The sequence below is a fragment of the Polyodon spathula genome, chromosome 3 (genome assembly GCF_017654505.1).
Source record: "Polyodon spathula isolate WHYD16114869_AA chromosome 3, ASM1765450v1, whole genome shotgun sequence".
NCBI classification, from domain to species: domain Eukaryota; kingdom Metazoa; phylum Chordata; class Actinopteri; order Acipenseriformes; family Polyodontidae; genus Polyodon; species Polyodon spathula.
Window position 1 is genome coordinate 93,630,486 of NC_054536.1, and position 22,721 is coordinate 93,653,206.

General features: G+C 37.8%; 1 protein-coding gene across 1 annotated transcript; it reads right to left on the bottom strand.

Moving 5' to 3' along the window:
• Window positions 1–124: 124 nt before the first annotated feature.
• Window positions 125–21,125, bottom strand: grinaa (glutamate receptor, ionotropic, N-methyl D-aspartate-associated protein 1a (glutamate binding)). Its single transcript, XM_041246463.1, has 7 exons — window positions 20,999–21,125; window positions 13,596–13,992; window positions 6,800–6,918; window positions 6,299–6,499; window positions 3,252–3,380; window positions 2,690–2,833; window positions 125–2,264 (listed from the first exon to the last, which is right to left on the bottom strand). Exons 2-7 carry the CDS (start codon window positions 13,960–13,962, stop codon window positions 2,115–2,117), a joined length of 1,110 nt encoding a protein of 369 aa, XP_041102397.1. The 5' UTR covers window positions 13,963–13,992; window positions 20,999–21,125; the 3' UTR covers window positions 125–2,114.
• Window positions 21,126–22,721: the final 1,596 nt, after the last annotated feature.

The window sequence follows — 22,721 nt, forward strand, 5'->3', positions numbered from 1 at the left end:
TTAGTTGCCTTTACAGTACTAGTAATACCTCAAATAACCATGTTGGTCTTTTTCAGAGATTTTGCCAAGAGATGAATGAGCAGTGACACCCAAAATAAAGAAATAATCCAACATCATGCCGGTCTCAGTTTAATTGTTTGTTTAATGAACAGCAAACAGCATTGCAGTGGAACATCTCATGTCAAAATTATATTATTTAAGTTTTACAGTGCAAACAGAACTACAAAAGGCAGGAACTATACAAGTCTTCATCCATTATCAGAGTCTACTGTTTTAGAGGCAACCCTGGATTAACTATATATACAAACAGAACATTAACTGAAAGGTATACTGTTACAGTGTGCATCTACTGTACAATAAAATAATTTCAATTTAAACCAAATCGGTGTGAATCAGCTGCAAAAATGCAGAATGCACACATGCAAAAGTACATGCAATTAAAACAAAATTACAAACTCAAAAGAACAAAAAATGTTTTTAAATTGAAATTGTGAAGACCCTTCCATTTTGCATTGGGCACTGCTAGTTTGTTTACTTTGAGGCTTTTGGTTCAATACAAAGTTCAGTTACCTAGCAGTGTCAGATGGACACCCCGCAAACATTCAAGGCCAAAATAAATACACTAATATTGGACTGCCTACGTAAATGTTGTCTGAGATTAGTGCTGATTGGGGTATTTTAGACTACACACATCACTATGGTTTTGCAGTCTGCCACCAAAGGTTAGGGGAACATCACATACAGCCTTCAACAAAATGCATATATGAAAACCAGTTAGGTAAAGCACATTTCTTTAAATATAATATTTGTCTTAAGAACCTGCCCTTTGAATTCAGATGAGAACAACTTACATCCACTATAACTTCTAGAGAAACTGAATTCACATTATGGTTACACTATTTTAAAAAACAAACCACACACACACACAAACAAAACAAGTGAAAAAGAATACAACAGAAAATAATATATTCTAATTTTGTAGTTAACCTTATTTATTTTTATTTCATGGACAGTTTGGTATTAACACCAATTATTAACTGCGTCCTTCTGAATAAAGAGTGATAATTTCAGCACAACTTTATCAATTTAAACTGCTGGGTTTCAGTCATAGACTGCAAGGTCACATAATCCTAGGAATTAAATGGCTCTTATGTTAGTAGGTTAATCTTATGTTCTGTAAAGCACAACATACGCTTCCTGTTGCAGTCTTCCACAGGTGAGCTTGTGCATGGAATGCACTTGAAAATGAATATCTTCATAGTAGAAAAGCAAGAACAGCATATAGGGCAGTCAGCCAAAGGGAAAATCCTCTCTACAACATCTAGCATCAGCAGGGGATAAAATGCTATTTTTATTATTGGTAGCACATTAATTCTTTTCCAGTATATCGATATATTAATGAACATATAGCAATGCATTTAGTATATTTACAACAGGACTTTCTTACTGCTTTTAGTTTTCTTTTTTCAAACAATAAAAAACTTCTCTTATTTTGTCATGCATTTTTAACATCACAAAAATAAGTTAACAGGGAGGTTTCAGCTAGCCAAAGGATATCTTCCAGTCATTTGTGCAAAAAAACAACATTTCAGCATTGGTTACTAACATTTTACATAGTTTCAACCTGTGACAATCTTTTTTTTCTGCAACTTGACTTCGATTAGAATAGTCACCTAAATAATGTGTCAGACACTAGCCATCACATGGATCGTAGTTGACATTTGAACACAGCTTAATGAACTAAAAGCAATGTTAGTATGGTACATGGAGTTTTGCAAGTCAGGTGACAGGACAAAGCTGCTCATATACCTTTTCACTAATGAAAAAAGTCACCAGAAGATTGCAACTGGTGGAAAGGAAACAGGCGTTTTGTAAAAAACATTACTTTTGTTAGTTTTTTTTTAAATTATTTCACACATGGTTTCTATCAGGTATCATTATATATTTAATAGACAGCACTAAGAAGTAAACTGCTGTAAAATAAATAACCAATGTGAAAAAACAGGATCGCTCTGTGCATACAGAATAAACATATTGAGTGTTCAGAGAAAAGTAGGTAGGGTATTGCAGCTGCTTCTGTTACTTCTGACAAAGCATCCAATCTTTGCTCCATCTCACTCCCGGGCCCTGCCAATGATGGCCAGAATGTAAAGGAAAATGTTGATGATATCTGTGTAGAGATTGAGGGCAGCAAAGATGTATTCCTCAGGGCTCAAAGCTAGCTGCTTGTTTCCAAGGAGCATCTGGGTGTCCACGGCCAGGAACTGAAAGAAGAACAAGTGAGGTTTTTACACGGATTACAAGCACTGGATATTAATTTTTTTTTTGTTTTTTTTGTTTTGTTTAATAAATCTAGTCAAACACCAAAGATTTTTAGCACAGTTTTGTCCCCAGTTTGGAATGCCAAATTATTATTTTTATCCTGGCTCACCGCTGCAACTCCCGTGCCAAACTCGGAAACGGCGGCAGACACACGCGTCCTCCGAAACATGTCCCGCCAAGCTGTCTTTTTTCGCACTGCAGATCTACCCTTGCCCCACAACAGAGAAAAAACTGCCTCCAACTCTATTTTTTTTTTTTTTTTTTTTTTTTCACATTTTGACCTTTTAAATTGCATTCCCTGCCTCAAGATTGCTTCCCATGTACCTGCATGGACCTCTCAGAACTACATTTCCCATCATTCACTTACACAAGTAAAGAGAAGGGCTCCGATAGAGGCATAGACAATGTGCAGGATACGGTTCCGGATGAAGATGCATAGAATGGAGAAGAGGATCAGCACAATGAGGCACACGAACAGCACACCTCGACAGGAGGTGAAGTCGTATTTTGACTGCAAGAAAAACAACAAAACTATAGATGACTTTCAGTGATGCAATAAAAAAAAACTCAAAAGAGAAACCCTGAGAACATTTTACATTGCTAAAGTCGTATGCATGACACATTTTACAGCTTATTTTAGAGTACAATTAAAAACTTTGTAGTGCATCAAAACAAACTAGTTGTCAAGTCTTCTTTTGGTAAAGGGTTCTTGAATGATGACACTAACTCCTGCTGCAATTGGATGCATTGGAAAGTATAGATTCTAGGCTTGTAAAAAATCCAGAATGCCTTTTTGATAACAGCAGAAAAAAATAAATGTTCACGTTAAAAGGAAAAATAGACAATTAGCTATAAGCATGCAGATGGCTACAAGAGTGTGTCTTAATCTTAATGGTGTCTATTTGAGACAAATTCAACAAAATGCACACCTGCAGAGAGAACAGGACCACAGTAAAGCAGACCACTGCAGTGATCCCCACTGCCATTATCACAGAGTCTGTGTCGTAGAAGCTTGCAATCATCCCCACCATGTAGGACATGCTTAGGGTCAGAATAGACTGGAAGAGAAACAAAAAAGGGTTATGCAGGAAGAACAAGGCTTTGAAATATTGAATGAACACAAGACATCTGCCCACCATGCATGGCACAAAACAAGAACGATTAGTAAGGATGTAAAACAAGCCTAAACTTAAGCAAAGCAACTTCCCCTGGAATCTATCTTGAAATCTAAAACTTCTACAAAATCTCAATAACCATGTTCTCTGTTTTTATTTTAGAAACAACATAAACACAACAGATGTCTTCTTGTGTGTTGGCTACCTTTAACATCTCAATTGTATTGCTGGTTTATTATTTGTTCCAAAACAGTTATCCACACTACAATTTTTTTTCTTGGGTAGTTTTTCTGAGAAGTTACTTAAGAGCTAATTTGATCAACCTATACTAAGCCACAGCTAGTCTCTCTCTCTCTCTCTCTCTCTCTCTCTCTCTCTCTCTCTCTCTCATCTATCAGCTTCCCAGAATTTTTCAGTGCCATGAAAAAGTATCTGCCCCGTCTAACTTTCTGCATTTTTTTCTGACACTGAATGTTATCAGATCTTCAACCAAAATCTAGTATTAGATAAAAGGGACCCTGAGTGAACAAATAACACAAATTTTGATACTTATTTCATTTATTTATTAAAGAAAGTTATACGACACCCAATGCCCCTGTGTGAAATTAATCACCACATTAGACTCCTTAACTGGTTACGCCAACTTTAGCAGCAATAACTGCAACCAGACGCTTCCTGTAGTTATTGATCAGTCTCTCACAGAGCCGTGGAAGAATTTTGGCCCACTCCTTCATGCAAAACTGTTTCAACTCCGTGACATTTTCGAGCACAAACTGCTTGTTTCAGGTCCTGCCACAACATCTCAATGGGGTTTAGGTCTGGACATTGACTAGGCCATTCGAAAACTTTACATTTCTTGTTCTTCAACCATTCTGATGTAGACTTGCTTGTGTGTTTCGGATCATTGTCTTGCTGCATGACCCAGCTGCGGTTCAGCTTCAGCTCACGGACAGATGGCCCAACATTCTCCTGTAGAATTCTCTGATACAGAGCAGAATTCACGGTTCCTTCAGTGATGGCAAGTCGTCCAGGACCTGATGCAGCAAAGCATCCCCAAATCATGACAGTACCACCACCATGCTTGACCGTTGGTAAGAGGTTCGTACTGTGGAATGCAGTGTTTGGGTTTCGCCAGACATAACGGGGCCCATGTTGGCCAAAAAGTTCCACTTTTGACTCATCTGTCCATAGAACATTGTTCCAGAACTCTTGAGGACCATCCAGGTGCTTTTTGGCAAACTTGAGACAAGCATTCATGTTCTTCTTAGTGAGCACTGGTTTCCGCTTTGCTACTCTGCATGAATCCCATTTTTGCCCAGTATCTTTCTGATGGTGGAGTCATGAACACTGACCTTAGCCATGGCGAGAGAGGCCTGCAGATCCCTGGATGTTGTTCTAGGGTTCTTTATGACTTCCTGGACGATTTTACGCCTTGCTCGTGGAGAGATTGTGGCAGGACGGCCACTCCTGGGAAGATTCACTACTGTCCCAAACTTTCTCCATTTGGACAATATGGCTCTGACTGTGGTTTGGTGGAGCCCCAGAGCCTTAGAAACGGCTTTGTAACCCTTTCTAGACTGATAGGAATCAACAACTTTTTTTCCAGAGGTCTTTAGGAATTCATTTTAATCGTGGCATGATGTGCTTCTAGAACTTGTGTGCTGATAACTTCACTCTGATTGTAAGGGCCACAGTTAGTCAGATTTATATTGGGCAGGGCTGGCCCAAATCAGTTCTGACTGTTAACCAAAGTATTCAAACAGCTGACCCTAATTATACCTTTAACTGGGTTGAGTTAACTAGGAGGGGGGGCAATAACTTTTTCACACCTGATGTTTGATTATCTTGCACACCAAACAAATGAAAGAAGCACCAAACTTTGGTGTCATTTTTTCTCTCAGACTCCATCTATATACTACTATATCCCACAAAAAGATCTAACCAAATCCAATGTGAAAAATGTGCAAAAATGCAGAAAATCAGGCAGGGGGCAAATACTTTTTCAAGGCACTAATACGTGTGTGTGTGTGTGTGTGTGTGTGCGCATGTGCGTGTGTGATTAAAAAAACATTTTGCAGTATCAGGGAGCAAGCTGTGCTAGCTGTGTTCTGCTGGTAAGAACAACTTGCCACAGCCCTTGCTTTTTTTCCCCTGCTTGGGAGTTGCTGTAGTTACTCCAGCCAAGTCAGAATAAAGGATGGAGGAAAACTACAGTACCTATAGAGCAAAAGCACAGTGAATACCTATGTGGTACCAAACTTATTGGGAAACTGCCACAGCTACTGTATCACACTTGTTTCAGTGCCATTAAAATTGTTCTTCTTTACAGCAAACTTGAACCCCACTTTTTTTTATTCTTATTGCTACTAGTTCATACTGCAGTACAAGTTCGTACCGATTGACTTGATAAACTTAGCCACTTGTATATTAAATCTTTATACGGCTGACCTTTTCATATATAACCTTGGCTGTTTTGGTACGGTATATATGAAAATGTAAGTGAAAATTTAAAAGTTTTCTAGCAAGCTTTTTTTTTTTTTTTTTTTTTTATTCCAGATTAACACAGTGCAAAATGCATGTTTGAAGTTAAAATTGAAATAGGATTGTAAGGTTCGATTTGCTTGAATAAAACTCTGTAATGAAATTACCTGAAGACTAACTTATATTATCCAAGAAGGAATCAAACCTTACAGGATTGTCATATTATTTCCTCCTTCTTTTTAACTTGAATTTGACACGATACCATATAAAAGGGGTTGTTTTACTGCTTTATTTACCTAGCTTCAAATCGCTTTACCAGATTACCAGGAACCACCTTTACCTAACAGGAATAAATACAAAAAAATGAAGTAAAAGCATACCAGGGCAATAAGGTTCCATGGGTGCTTGCGCCTAAATTCCCCGCAGCAGCTCAGCGCGATGAGAGATACAAAGAAGACAGCGTAGGACACATAGTAGGTCCAGGGATGACGGCGCACAAACACCTTTGCTTCATCCACAAACGTGAACACGGCCACAAATGAAAAGGTTACCATCAGCTGCAAAGTCAACACCATGAACACCTGGAACAAGAAAAAAAAAAAAATTATAAATTAATTTTACTTCAGTCCCACCCATTGGAAAAAAAAATTAAATATAAAAAACAGCTTTAAAAAACACAGGACTCTTGGTTACTGCTACAATCTGTCCAGAGTCATCTTTATATAATAATAATAATAATAATAATAATAATATAATAATAATAATAAGTAGTAGTAGTAGTACTAAATATGGCCAGATCATTTAATTACAACTTTTAAATTACTGAATACTGATAAACACAAGATAACCAGAATCACTGATCAGTTCAAATGCTTGCTCACCTTGCGGATAAAGGCCTGGCGAATGATCTTGTCTTCCCAGTTTGAGGGGGTGAAGTCTTCATTGTCGTAGTAAGAGGGGGGAATGTCTCCATGGTGGTATCCAGGACTGTTTAGAGGAACTAAATGAAACACAAAGCAGTACAAAATCAGAGCAGGTTCACTTTTGTTATTATACCAGTTTTTGTCTGTTTGAGGTTATTTGAAATAAAATAAATACATCGATACACCTAAGCCCTGCAACCAAAGAATATCAGAAAGTATTAAAAAATTACAAACTTCTTCACCCATTAATTACCTAGCCACATCAACTGTTTAGTTTACAAATCTTAAGCCTAATTTCTAATTACTAAAAGCTAAACAAATGTCCAATTTTTCTTAATGCTTATTTTTTTTTTCTTCTTCTGTATGTATGACACAACATACTAGACTCCTTACAAAGTTTCATCATTGTATTTGCATAATTATATGATACTTCACCCCTTCAATGCTAGAGGATGTATGGCATACATCCTTTATGCTCCTAAAGTGCTAGGGGACATACAGTGTACGTCCTCCCATATATCACTCTGTCCCGCAGATCTCTTCAAAATACATTACTGAGTGTATGGGAGGGTTTAATGTCTCGAAATATGTGAATGGTGTATCGGTCACTTCATTTAAACAGTGCATGAATAGCCTATAGAATTTCTCTGTGTTTTTCAGTCTGAAATCCAGGATGTCCAGTCAGTAAACTAAAATCTGTATTATATTTAGGATCGTGCTTTGATCTGATCAGATCGTAATGGCTACCACATTTAGGGGATCCATGGAGCTATTTTGGAAAGAAAATGTTATTTTCAACAGTTATTTTCAGAACTAAATCGGTCGCTATTGATTGCTGCAAGCTGCCCTATATTGTACTGTTCATAATCTAGTACATGGAAGTGCACTGAAAGCTGTAAGTGACCAATCACTAGGATGTGTGGGTGGGTTTAGTCTCTCAAAATGTGTGAATGGTGCACCAGTCACATCTATTAAATCATGATTGATGCCTAAACTGGCCTACAGGATTTCTTAGTGTTGTTCAGTCTGAAATCCAGGAAGTCAAGTCAGCAACTAAAGTCTGTATTTACATAGGATCGTGCTTTGGCCTGAGCAAATCCTGATGACTACATCATTTAATAGACCCGAAGAGCTATTTTTAGCACTTTATCTTATTTTCAACAGTTAATTTCAGAACTTGCTGCAGGGTGCCCTATATTGTACCGAACACAACCTATATCAATGGCATCGCCCTGCAGGCTGTGAGTGACCAATCGCTTACATTTTTGGACATGTGTTGGAGGGTTTAGTGTCTTTCCGAAATATGTGAATGGTGTACCAAACATTCCATCAATAAAAACTGGCCTATAAGATGTGTCCTTTTTGTTTTGTCTGGAATTCAATTACTAGCTAATTTTTCATCACTTTCTGTGTTGTGGTGTGAGTTGCGCGGATTGACATTGCTATAACACTGAAGGAAACAAATTACTTTTGAAAAATGAATTGATTATTCAACAAATAAATCTTAATACATTTCGTATTTTTACAGCTCTTTGAGTGTTCAGAGGTCAGAGTTCTTTTCAGAATTCGAATACATTATCTTTTTTTTTTTTGGTGTGAAATACTTGTGCCATAATATTATTTCTTATATAATTTGCCAACATTGTCACAGTTTGTTGGAAAACATGGATTGAGAATTGATTAGCAGTTTGCTACGCATGTGGACTGGCAGAGGTATACTGGTGTTTTTTTCTGAAAAGAGACTAATATTGCAGATAGCAGACTGTTTGGTTCAAATTGCATGTACTGCTTACAATTGATAGAGATGTTGCGTCTACAAGCTTCTTGCCCAGCATTGACTGCAAGCTAAAAAGATAACAATGCTGTGGACCAGAAGGGGCCAGGCTGTAAGACTTTGGAATGCAAAGCATAAAGGGGCTAAAAGGCTCCCAGGGACTGGCATTGGACCCAGAGATAGAAAGAGATAATGCCACTAGGATCAAAGGGGCAGATTTATGGACCTTTTTTCTCCAGGAGTGTGAAGAATGCACCGAGTTCAGAGGTTGTCACGCTAGACTACACACACACTAAATTAACAGAATAATGTGTTGTACCTTGACCATTGGTTAAGTGTCAGAGAAAGGGGAGGTGGACCATCTATACAGAAGGGTATTTAATGTCATGCAAACATTGTAATGAAGAGTATTCTGTTTGTCCTGTACCTCGGACCAGACTCCCTGCATATTTCAATAAACCTGGCAACTGATTGAAGAAAAGGACTCTGTGCATTTTCTTGAATCTACTTAATCACCATCATTTGTTTTGTAAGTTACTTCACAGTTCATTTCAGAATTTTTGTAGCTGGTAGATACATTTATAACTACATTTAATTCTAACAAACTGACCTCATTTTTTATTAGTATAGTTTTATTTGCTATTGTGTTAAGTTTATTTCATTGATTGTAACTACTGTAAATTAAATTTCAGCAAAATGGCAGGCAAAAGGTACCGCACAGAGGAGGTGGCATGGATGATGATGGAAACTGACAGTGACTCTGAGTCAGACCCTGGTCTGATTCCATTTGACTGACAGTGACTTTTACCCCACGACACCCCCAGTGATTTCATGACGGAAGAGCCTGTTAGAGATCCAGAAAGTGAGTCTGAGGAACAGCCTGCACGCCCCAGGAGCCAAGGGAGTTGTGCCACTGTAAAATTGGACCCCCCAATAATTTACAACCGGACATAGCATGCTTTATAGGTCCCTCAATTTGCCGAAGGCTACTCCCCTATTCAGCAACCCCTGGTGAATGAGTCTCTTGTGCTTTACAATGGCTGCTTAATCTTTAAGCAGTACATTCCATCAAAGCGGGCACGGTATGGAATATAAGTGTACAAGTGCTGTGAGGCCATGTAACAAAGTGCCCACCCCTGTGTATATTATCTGTTATGTGTTGCGTGTGGTGTGTTTAAATGTTGGTGTATAGACATTGGTACACGGAATATAAACGGGTCTGTGTAACACGAGTGTTTAAAAATGTATATGTGTATTTATGCACGAGGATTGCACAGCACTTCACGTGCAAGTAAAATGTAGTAATATGTGAGCACGGGGAATTGCACTTTATTAATTCATGTGCTGGGATTCAAGTGAATAATTAATTGGTAATTGAATCCCAGCACAATAGTATATATAGATGCACGTTGTCACATACTGGTGGTTGGGTGTTCGGGAGTGGAGAACGGGAGCGAGAGAAGGAGTAACTTAATATATCAATTGCTATTGCGTGCTGGTGGGACCAGCACGATACTTGTTTATTTAAAACTCGCCGTGTTTGTCAGTGTGTCTGTCCGTGCATCGTTTTGTTAAGTTTAGTCTGTTTTTGTTTGTCTATTTATTTTGGCGTAGAGTGCCGTGTCCTGTGTTTTCGTGTTTGTTTAAACCTTTTATTTTGTAATAAACCAGCGCCAACAGGCGTCTTCATCATTTCATTTCACATCATCGTCTTTGTATATTTCATTCCTTCCTGGTTCTGACGCCGCCCACTTGGCCGTCTTTGTGACAGGCCACCACAGGGTACACACTTAGATTCAGAGTGTACTCCGGGACTGACATCTCCAGCTTGAGTATCAGTGAACAGATTGTATGGGACCTCTTCTTTAATATGGGTGACAATTACTATACAGGAATCCCCCTTCTGAAAACCCTCTTTGCTTTGGACACTCCAACTTGCGGGACTATAAGGTCTAACCGGAAGGGGTTCCTCAAACAACTGGTGGCCACAAAACAGACCTGTCAGGAGACAACAGGACGGAAGTGTGAGGAACTGCTGGCTGTAAAATACACAGACAAGAGAGAGGTGTACCTCCTCACCACTCCTATGATGAGTCTACAGCAGCAGTGTGTGTGTGGGGGCAGGACCGATCAATCAGGAAGCCTCAGTGTGTGATTGATTACATTCGCTATAAGGGAGGCGCTGACAAGGGCGACCAGATGTTAGCCTTACAATGCTACCCGAAAAAACATGTCTTGGTTCAAGAAACTAGGGCTGCACGTGGTTCAGATGGCATTATATAATGCTATGTGGTGTGCCGGCATCCACAAAATACCAGGTTATGCCATTCCTGGATATCATTCTTTGCAGTGTTCCAGGATAACGAGACACCACATCATATCTATCTGGCCTGTCCCCCAGTTAATCTCCCCATCACTTATACCATAAGCGGTTTGAATAACATCCAGCTATAACGTAACATTACTGAAAAGTTCAGATTGTGCGGGAAAAAACAAATATACAGTTATGCTATGTTTCCTTTAGGAGATTAGCGATAGAACTTTGACTCTGAAATGATTAAGTCCCAAACAGGAAAAACCTCTAGCACCGAGGGTTCCAAAAGTCCTAGCAGCGAAAGGGTTAATGTCAATGGCACGGTAGGGGTCTACTTAAATCAAGGAGAATTTACATATTTTACCCGGGCATGTTATGGAAGAAAACTTGGATTTCGCTGACCTGTTTCAACATTAAATAAACCTAACTAGATAATATTTCAGAGCACTATAAAAGCCTAAAAATAGCGGTACTTGCTTCCTTACTAAAACAGAGTGCTATCATTTGTTAAAGGCAACCATGCAGCATCCCCCTGTAGTTGCTGCCGACATTCTCTGTCTATAGTGGACTTGCCCATATATTGAGACTGCACGTTCTGCATCCACTGAATATGCTGGAAGTGTAAGGCAATGCTTTGCCAAGTTATACAGATGTGGAAGTCGATTAGCAACAGTCCCAAAACTGGGTTACTGAATGGCATCTAGCATTGCTTAATAAACGCCATATATGTAGCACATTCGTGGTCATGTTGTTTGTCTCATTCAGGTATTCATTTTATTAGTATCTAGTCAAAAGAAAGAAAACATACATATTCAGGTCTACAATTCCAACTGCGTTTAAAAAGTATGCAGTAGGTTGTTTAAAGTGAGGAGGATGTGCTAGATCGTACCTGTAGTACTGATTTAACTAGATCCTACCTGTAGTACTGATTTAACTAGATTCTACCTGTAGTACTGATTTAACTAGATCGTACCTGTAGTACTGATTTAACTAGATCCTACCTGTAGTACTGATTTAACTAGATCCTACCTGTAGTACTGATTTAACTAGATCCTACCTGTAGTACTGATTTAACTAGATTGTACCTGTAGTGCTGATTTAACTTGGCTACAACCAACAGGAATACTTTGTCTGTGCTGACTTGTTTGTTTTCTAAAAGCTGTTATTTATTTTACATTCTGTTTAGCTGCCTCTTGTAATCTTCTGTTTAATGTGTGACTGTGAAGCTACATAGCGATCAATTGTATTTTCTCCAAAGTCACATTACAAGATGTGCATAACAATTTACCTCCATCTGCAAGTAAAGTTTTTTTTAGGAAATTTCTTGATACGATCCTCAGCTGAAATATACTTGGCTGTTTTGGCTTTGTCGTCCATTTTTGGTATTTTACCTCCATTACTGAAAACTAGATTTTAGCAACTTAAATCAAAATAATGCAACACTGACTTTGTCCCACCTCCTGCTGTACAGTACTGATCACAGAAAAGCCAGTACAGACGCACTGATAGGCTGATTAAAACATTGTCATGTGAACAGTAAACAAGAAAGTTAACCTCTTTGGAGTATTTTTTTTTTTAAATGTAATTTTTTTTTTTTTGTCTAAGTGCAATGCACACAGGATGGCGAAGGAATAATAAAAAAAAAAAGTCTATCTCCAGAATTAAGATACATAGTTTGTGTCACTTGCGGTGTGCAGTGGTTCATTTAAATTAGGTTTCCGTACTAGTCCGGTATGCATTGGTCACTAAAAGAGTGAATTTTGCGGCGACCCCTCAATTTCCCTATTTTCATGAAAATCGCGAATTAGGTAGACCCATAGTTGTGATCGCTGTTTCTTTTTTTTTTTTTAAATCAGGTGTTATCCTGCCATGCAGCTTGAAATGTAAAACCAATACTTTCATTTTCCAGCAGAGTTCACCATAGAGCTTTCAGGAATTTAATGGGATGTACCGTTGTTCATTAACAAGATGATTTCTACTATACTCTCTTGCTGAAGGTGTATCATGCACGTTCTGTATTAAAAAACGTACTGCATTTTAAAAATTAAGTTGTATGACACTTAAACTACAAAAGGCAAAAACTTCAAGCGTCAACTTTTCACTTAGGATGCATTTTTTTAACAAAAGGTTTTATTTAGGATGTACAGGCTGAGTCTTTGCACATGCCTGTTAATACTAGAACCAGCACTTTTCATCAACAAACATAAAAAGAGAACAGCCCTAGACATCTGAACACCCATACTAAGTAGGAAGCCGCAGTTACCCCTACTGAGCGAGGGCAATCACGTATGTCTTGTCCTAACTTTTGATTTTTGTTACCATACTAAAATGATCTAGATATGTCAATATAAATCAATATCAAGGATTAAAGTCTGCGATGAGCTCCCGATAATGCCAGGACAGTGAGGAGAATGCAGACGCTTTTTCATTGTATAAAAAAATTCTGTTTCGGTTTGGTCAGCTTGTCAGTATCATTCAGTTTATAATTTAATGCAAATGTAGTTTCAGTTCGGTTTTGGTTTGGGATAATCATAACTGGTGCTTTCTTATGGCATGGTATTACCAAGTACCATGTTAGCCCACTTTTCAACACCCAAATTATTCTGATTACAATAAGTTACAACAGAGTAAAGAAAGAATCCAATAAAATATGTCCTGCCACTCACCAGATGGATCATCAGTATGGCAAGGCCCCTTGGGTGGGAATCCCGGCTGTGGTCCTTGTTGGTAGGGAGAGGGTCCTTGGGGAAAGGGCATCTGTGGAAAGGGCATCTGTGGAAATGGCGGCTGCTGGCCAGGGTAGGGGGGCTGTCCGAAGCCTGGTGCCCCCTGCGGGAAAGCTGGCTGGCCAAAGGCTTCGGGGGTAAAGCCAGGGCCCCCATATGTGGGTGTTGGCCCCCCGTAAGAGGGTGGGGGCGGACCATAGCCGGGTGGGGGTGCCCCAAAACCACCTGGTTGCTGGAAGCCAAAAACTGAGTTCTGGAGGGGGTTGTTCTCGCCTGGAATATTGTAGCCTTTTTCTTGAGATGACATTCTTCTAGATGTCGCAAACCTTCAGGGTTCCTTGTTAGGAAGAACACGAGGCATAAGAATATTTGTGGCGCACATCATACTAATCATGTATATTAACAAACACACACACACATACCCAATATCTGATATAAACAAGCTTCAATTACAATCTCTATTATAAAGTTTTAAACTTCACGTCTGGATTTGTATTTATGTACTTGTAATTAGTGCTGGGACGAACAAAGGATTTTCATGTTTGGCTATTCGCTCAATTTAAATGTTTGGATATTCGTTCATTTTCAAAAAGTAATAAAAGCCACTACATTGCTCTGAACGCAGGTCAGCAGCAGAAGGCAGGGGGCGTGGGCGTGGCCCCTGTGTATGTCCCTTTATTTTACAGCAAGACCTTACAATATGTAACACGTTAAAATAGAAAAATATCCCAGGAGTAAAGAATAGGTTGGTAGGGCTTACTTCACCCCACTGGATTAACTACAAAACAAGTTAGGCACTGTTTAAGCGAGGCATTTCAGAATGAGGTGCTTGCCTTTTTTCTATCCCTTGAGATTCTGACTCGCTTTTTTGACCCAGACGGCTTTCCACAGAGATCACTACACTAATCTGGTTTGTTTATTTTTGCTGTCTAAAACTTTTAAATAGAGGCTTGAGCTGCTGTGTTGTTTTCTTTCTTTTTTAAAAAATATATTTTATAAATTAAATAACACAGAGATCTTTTTCATTTGCCATTTTGGAAACTGTTGTGCAGCTTCTGGTGAGGCGGTAAATAAGAGCAAGGTATTTTTGTCATTTCTAGTGAATATGAACATCTGATTTTTGTATCTCAATACATGTCCAAAAATATTTGTTTGAATATTAAGATTTCTGTCCCTGCACTACTTATAATACATTCTTCCTGCCAGTGTTGATTGCTGACACGCAAATGGACCAGATGGACCATATTAGCACAGAGCCAGGTTAACAAATGCCAATGCTAAATACCGACTACAGAGATGATCGGCTTGCACATTCGCAAGGGCAGAGAAAGCCAAGTATTTGGATTACAGGTTTTACTTGAACTAATTTTCCACAAGATAGATTCATATTCCACATGTCTTATTCTGAATATGCCGTTTACATGACTGCATACTAGTAGTTAATAATAATGGAATACTAGCCTGCATGTAAACGTACTGATTGATAAGGCCAGAGGTTAAAGTGAAAGGGTTCACTTAATTTTGAATGGACTACTCTTTGATTATGTGCACTGTCTCTACGCAACTATAAAACTTAAAAAAAAATCAAAAAAAAAAAATCACATGACTTTAATGTGGCCGCCAGAAGGTCAGAGATCAATATAATGGTCACCAACATATTAAGTAAGCAGGGTTTTTATAACCCTGGAAATATTAAGTCTGTACCTCAATCCTCAAATGACTTCTGAGATAAGAGGCTAAGATGAAGAAAGAACACCTGTTACTAGTAGGTACTGTACTTTGAAGGCAATGGTTAACATGGGCGGTATGCATACCAGTTAGAGAAAAACTGACGCTACCCGCACCTCTCTAGCTTCGCACAGATAAGGAAATACAATTATACAGCATGAGTATGTTCCCGCTCAGTTCACTGGCCTTATTCTCCGGCAGCACTTCCCCTGTAGGCGACGTACAGCAGTGTGAGTTTACCGATATGATTTCCATTTTTTGGAAATCATATCAGTAAAATCCTACTATTAAGTTTAGTGCTGAATTTCATCTGTTTTGTTTTTGTGTACTGGTTTTATGTCATCAAAATGAAAAGTGCATCACAAACTACATTTTTCATTCGCCAGAGCAATCTAAGACAGCAAAAGGAATCACCTACATACGAATCCTACAGTTTGAACAACACAAAAACATAAGATCAGGGATGTCAATAAGACTCCTATTGCTTAGCAGTTTCACTCAATCCACGTTTTACTACAAGCTTGAATAGCCTCAGTCACAGGTCGCGCTAGCATTTCTGTTCATAGAATCCTGAGACGCACATGCCCAAAATTTTGCGTCCCATCCATCAAATATACATTTTAATACAAAGGCTAGAAACTCCAGGGACGTACTTCATCTCCCTTTCAAAATTATAAGAATGTATTTTTCGTTTGCATTTTTGTGCAACTGCTTGTAACTGCTTTGGTCACTGTAGTACTCATATTCAGAAACAGATGGCTGAGATGCAGATGAGCAATCTTCTTCATGAGAATTCCCTGAAGATGCTGACTGCTTGGCAAAAAAAACTTCAGATTGACAACTGACGCTGTCAGTGTACACTTTGCACTAGGTATTCATTTTTATGCTTAAAAAAATCTGTAAGGGCATCCCTGTTAAACTAGTGCAGAAAAGAACAAAAGCACAACGTTAAATTAGGCGACTGCAAAAATAAAATGCAAGTTAAAAGTAGGATCGGGGATGAACAGTTCACAGAATTTGTCAGCTCTGTCTGAAATAAAATTAAAGGGACCAGAATTAGGCTCAGGCAAGACATGACGGTAAAAGCAAATATTGTTTTGCAATTAACAGCTTTTTCTGAGTTTATTTAAGAAACAGAATCCGCTAAATTTGTCACCTGATTAAAAAACCCTCTGTTAATATGGGGCATAACACATTATTTTAAAATAAAATACAGTGCATGGTGGGTATCGTATTCATTTCCACTGTTCACTGCGCTGCTAGGAACAGTAACCAAACTATTTTAATAGCATAGCATCAGTGTGTGTACGCATTACGCATGACTAAACTTGCAACGGTACTTCAGGGTGGACGCTAAAGTTTGAGCTAGATTAATTAAAACATTTTTGCGTATGGTTCTCAAGATCACTTATGTAGTGTGGACAAATATCCTTAATATCGCTGGCAAAGCCAAATATGAGGCTTATTGCTGCCACTTACAGGACTGGAGTGTACCTTAATCAATGCTGTAATATTGCAGAACAGTTTTTTTTTTTTTTTTTTTTTTTTTTTTTTTAAACAAGCAAGTATTTTACAATCATTGCTGCAGTGTAATAGATTACCACGAATGTGCATGTCCGCGTTCCTTTTCATTCTGTGCATTCTGTGAACGCAAGATTAAAATATTTTTCTGTCCAATTAATCTATTTTGCATCCAGGACAAAATTTTGCTTTTATGCAACCTCTGCTCAGTGAATAGGTAACAAGCTCAGGTGTGTCTTATTAAACTCATAGTAAAACCAGGAATGGATCAAACTGCTATGCAATGGGAGTCTTATTTCCATCCCTGCATAAGCCCTACAAAAATAAGTCAGCACCAAGCCTGGACCAAATCAACAAACTTATCAACAGTCAGGATCTTCAATTTCTGGACAAGAGCATAAAAACTCCACAGCAAGTATTATTTTTGTTGATTACCCCGATTGTTGGAGTAAGCAACAATATCTGGAATACAAAGAGAAAACATGAATGGCTGATTGTTAGAAAGGGTTCTCTAGGCTGCAAAGATTGTGGTGATGCAAAGAAATGAAATATGCTGGCTATTCAAAGTATTACATCAGCCCCCCAGTGGACAGCATGTAGTATAATCCTGTTTGGAAAAAACCCAAATCTTCAACAGCAGTCACAAAGAAAAAAAAAAAACTTTTAATTTATATAGACCTTTTATGACTCGTAATCTAACATTATAATTATACATACATAACATTAAAACAATAAGCCATTTAAAAAAAAGCTAAATAATAATAACATATTGTAGACGACACTTAAAACAAAACATAATCCGTAGCTTGAATACACTTGTATGTCTCAGTTCAATTATATACACTTGTATGGCTATGTTTTATTAAAAGTGCAAAAGTGGAGTATTACAAGGCTGGAATATATTATTGCCTGAGACTCTACCCTGACAGACATCTGATAACAGACGTAAAAGCAAAACTGCAAAAAAGTTAAGTGAAATAAATTAGACCATTTCCTTGCTACAGCTACAAACAGCAAGCTTATCTGTCTAAGAAAAAACATCTTTAGTCGCTGAGACTCATCCCACACTCTTTAATAACCCTTAAATCAGGACTGTATCTGCTGTGCGCTCTGTCTGATCACAATGACAGATGGAGCAGAGCTGCTACAGTAGGAGTGCTGCTGTGAACGTCACATGGTTTCCAGTAAATCTACCTCCTTACCTTGCAACTATTATGACATTCATTAAAGCAACCGTACTGTAGACCAGACTTGGGGAAGCAAATTCATACGTCACAGCTGCAGATTACAATTATCTTACTAACCCTTCTGCCCTAAATATCTAAAAGTGGGTTACAAAGTTTAAAGATAAACATTGGTCACAACAAAACAAGATTATTGTTAAGAACATCAAAACAAGCTGTACTTTAGTGTGTAACCCCTTCACTGTCAGGACTGTTTCAGACTTTTCTAATAATTAAAAGAAAACACGTACAGTCGTCCCTACATACAGTACCAGTCTCCCACTACTGCAACAAGCTAGCTACCATGGTTTAGCAGCTGGTTCTCTACACAACAACTGGGCCAGTATGCATCATTCCTAAGCACATTTAATCAAAAAGTATGTGATTTATCAACATAGAAAGTTGAGAGATAATCTTTAGATTCCTGACACTTGGGGTCCTGCTTACATTCATTCCCTTTTTTTAGGCTTCTGGTATTGCAAGGGAAGGTCATTGATTACAATCATCTGATAGGTATGTAAAAAGATGATGTTTCCACTTTATTGGTTTATTTTGTTGTTGCAATATTTATAATGCCATTCTTTAATTCTGTGACAGTGGAGAATGGAATAAAAACATTTCAACAATATTGTAATCTAAACAAATCGCAATATTCAGAGAGGGACAAACCTGGATAAGTTTTGTGAATAGACTGTGAAAATAAAGGTTAAATGATATGGTATATAGCTGTGCTCTGTGGATGAATGTTATTTTGTCTAGCTTTATAGAATTATGATGAATGAAAATCCTGGTGGTATTGTTGAACAAAACCCAGGTCTGACAACTCTTTTTCCCTTTAGTTTAGTTTTGTCCATGAATCTTACTGTATGAATCTTACAGGATCAACCTTTTACCATAGAATCCAACAAAAAATCTAAGCAGCTAATAAAATATCACATAAAAAGAAAAACAACAACATTTTAAAAATCAGCCATTATTCTTGTGAAAGGCTATTTTGTCAATTCAATGATGCACAATTAATTTGTTTGACAGAAGAAAGAATGTGCATCTCAGTCATGCAGTACTGTAAGAAAGTTACAAAGTGCTTCACTTCTCTGCAATAGGGCAGATTGACTAACACCTACTGCAATTGCCTGGGGAGGAGCCAATATCAAGCTCTGAACAAAAACCCTCACAATGCACATTTTATCAGGATACATCGATAAGGTATGTTAAACAATAAGCAATTGCATCAGTTTCTTTTTAGTATTGCCATACAGTATATCCTGTAAAAGTAAATTGGTTATTTCTTGTCAGTACAGACATGGACGCTGGAAGTAGGGGTGCTGGGGGTGGGGCAGCAACCCCTGGCTTTGCATGGGTTCCATCATACACAGGGGTTACAGTTTTGTTGAATGGCTTTCAGCACCCTCACTGTAAAAATTGTTCCAGTGTCACTGAGCACAGATGAAAACTGTCTGTTGCTATTTCTGCACTCACTAAATCAGTTAAATGGGGATTAGCTCGAAGTGACAACAGAAAGTAAAGCAAGATCTTATGCACCTGCATACCATAGCTGGATTTACAGTTATTCTCCTTCTATCCGACAAACCCTGTCTTTTTTTATCCCCAATTGAGCAGAAGTTAGGGTCCTGTTATTGCTTTTTAGCATTGAATGTGGCGACCTGGAAAATCTACTGCAAGCAGTTACCAACTCAAACCAAAAGCAAAAGGAGAAACTTGAGTAATCACATCCCAGTTACAAGAAATATACTAACGCAGGAGTTTGGAGTAATAGTGCAGACTTGTGAAGATGTTTAGAAAAAAATAACACCACAACACAGCTCCAACGCTTCACTTTTTGCCAAGTCATAGTGAAAACAACGGAGGTGCATTTTTACTCTTTACAGTACATGCCGCTGCAGTGTTTAAAAACCAATTCATTACACAGTGACTCATAACGTAAGGTTAACTTTCATTTTCTCTCTTTAATTGCAATTTTTTTTTATTTAACTGATGGATATATTCTCTAGGGTTGTTAAAGTTTGAAATGTTAATACATACAGTATAAAGTTTCCACGGAGTACCACCTTACTGCATCTATAGATAAATACACACCAGTATTATTAGTGTTTTGCATACTGATCTCTCTGGTTTAGTAGTATTGAGACTTACGATTACACACTGGCCTGCTGGTGCGCTTTCGTAACATCATCATTACATTATTATGCAACGCATACTTAAGCACCCGGTCTTGGCAGTAGAGGCTGTACATAAAAAATTAAAAAAAAAAAAAAAAAAAACTCAAATGGCTGCTCTAGTCTCTGATTAGTTTTTTTTTTTTTTTTTTTAAACTCAATTTCACACTGTTTAAAAACAAACATAATAATGAACCAGTCAGAATGAACGTACTATTTTTTTGAAGACTGAAGACTAGCCGAGTCTTTTAATAGCACGTATTTATACTGTCGTATTGTTGTACATTTCGAAGTACCACTGACATTATTTGTATTATTCAATATTTTCATTCACATTATCAAAATGAATTTAATTCCAACCCTTCGTGTTTTAACACGGTGTCTATTTATCTGCCATCTTTGTTTTCCAACCAACAACTATATATTTATAATGTCTTTCAAAATAATATGTTTAAAACGTATTTTGTATTAAATGATACTGTTCTCAAAACGGTTTCTTAACTTGAAGTGTGACCGTATATATCGTAATCGTAACGACTTGTATATAAATTCCCCTGCGGCCACAAATTATATTATTTATTTATAAAGGCAATTTACTGTACATCGTCGCTATGATGTTGTTGCAAAGTACGGCCAGACTATTCAGCGCTGTACGTTACAAAAATAACCCAATAATGCTGCTAAAATGCCTTACCTTGCTGTTGTCGTTGCTCTATCCCTGTGTGAAGCGTCTCTTTGTTTTGGAAGACGAGTCGTACTCCCTCGCTAACTCTTGCGGTTCTGCGCAGTCTTCCCTTCTCCAGCTCACACACAGAAACATCTAGTCTGTCGCCGAGATCACGTGATACTCCCAGGCTGTCTGCAGGCTCTGGCGTTGATGCCTTTTCATAATTGTTTTTCAGTTTTAGCCCGTGTTATTAAGTTATATGCAACTAATCGTAATATTAAACAAATCCAATGTCTATTGAGATGCAAATACCAAAACAAAACAAACAAAAAAATGCAAAAAAAAACAAAACAAAACACGTAGCACTGATGATGTGGCGTCATCTTTTAAAAATTAACTTATTATAAACTGGTAACCACGTAAACTGACGCCATGGGTTTAATTCAAAGCATGAACAATACGATGAACGTATAGCATTATTATTACTATTATTTTTATTATTAAACGTGTAACAAAATGATCGCTTTGATTGGCTAATATAATTGTACAGATGCTGCAGTAACACAGTACAGTCCTGTCAAATTTAAACTCCACCACATATATGTATAGACTGTAGTACAAACACCTACGCAGAGCACACATTTCCATTTATTCAGTAGGAAATTGGATTTAAGAGATTATTTTATAGTGGGAAATGGGACCCTTCTGCAAAGTATGTTCATTCTTGGTTACTTGAAAATTACACTACAGTATCTGATTTGACACAAAGTTATAAATATGCTAAATATGGACATACACTCCCATACACCCATATTATTAGCACATATTCCTCACATACACCCAGATTATTAGCACCCCCCATACACCCAGATTCTTAACACCCCCTCACCCATACACCCAGATTATTAACACCCCTCACCCATACACCCAGATTATTAGCACCCCTCCCCCATAAACCAGATTATTAGCACATCTCCCCCATATGACCAGATTATTAGCAGCCTGCCCAGTAATTTGTACAAATCTTAGCATTCCATCACCACTGGATAAGTTTTTCTACAAATCTACATCAAAATGCACACATTTTTGTTTTCTGAAACATTCAGTAAATGATGAATAATGATCTAAGAATAAGAACAGATAATGACAGAGACCAAACACAATTCAATAAGTGCCATTCACCTCATCTACCTGTTATTTAAATTGTCTCTAATTATATTGTTATACTCTCATTTTGTTAACTGCAAATGTCTTACTGTAACTTAATTCTGCAAATACAGCCCTTCAGGTGCTTTTATGACGCTTGGATATAAAGTAAGAAACTGAAGCCTAAAATAAATGTTTTGGTGTTTTCCTCCCCACCGTGATGATAAAGCACCTTTTCCTCTGTGCTGAGCTTCAGCTAGCCGGCGTGAGATTTCACTGCTCTGATTACAGGCACGTCTAACATGACTGCCCTCAAAAAGAACGCAGCAGCTTGTAGCCAAAGCAAAGGATTTCAATTTTTATCTGAAGAAAATGTTGATTTAGAATGTAGCAAATTACATAAATACAGCTTGTGTTGTTTTATTTTTAAGAAAAGTTAATTTGGTATGAAGAAATGATATAATAATGTTGATTGTAGAAAGCGTTACATTAACTGTTGATGTATGAAAGAACAGCAAAGAACAAAAGGAAAAGGCTGAAAATACAAGTTAAATCTAAAAGGTGTGTTAAAGGATTTTTCAAGACTTGGTTCCAAATTATAATG

What these genes read in the sequence shown, in the direction of transcription:
- grinaa (XM_041246463.1), bottom strand. Translation starts at nt 13,962, where the DNA reads ATGTCATCTCAAGAAAAAGGCTACAATATTCCAGGCGAGAACAACCCC. An exon ending in CCATACTGATGATCCATCTG is followed by an intron (nt 6,919 to 13,595) that starts GTGAGTGGCAGG and finishes TGTTTCATTTAG; the next exon opens with TTCCTCTAAACAGTCCTGGA. An exon ending in GAGCCCTTCTCTTTACTTGT is followed by an intron (nt 2,265 to 2,689) that starts GTAAGTGAATGA and finishes TTCTTCTTTCAG; the next exon opens with TTCCTGGCCGTGGACACCCA.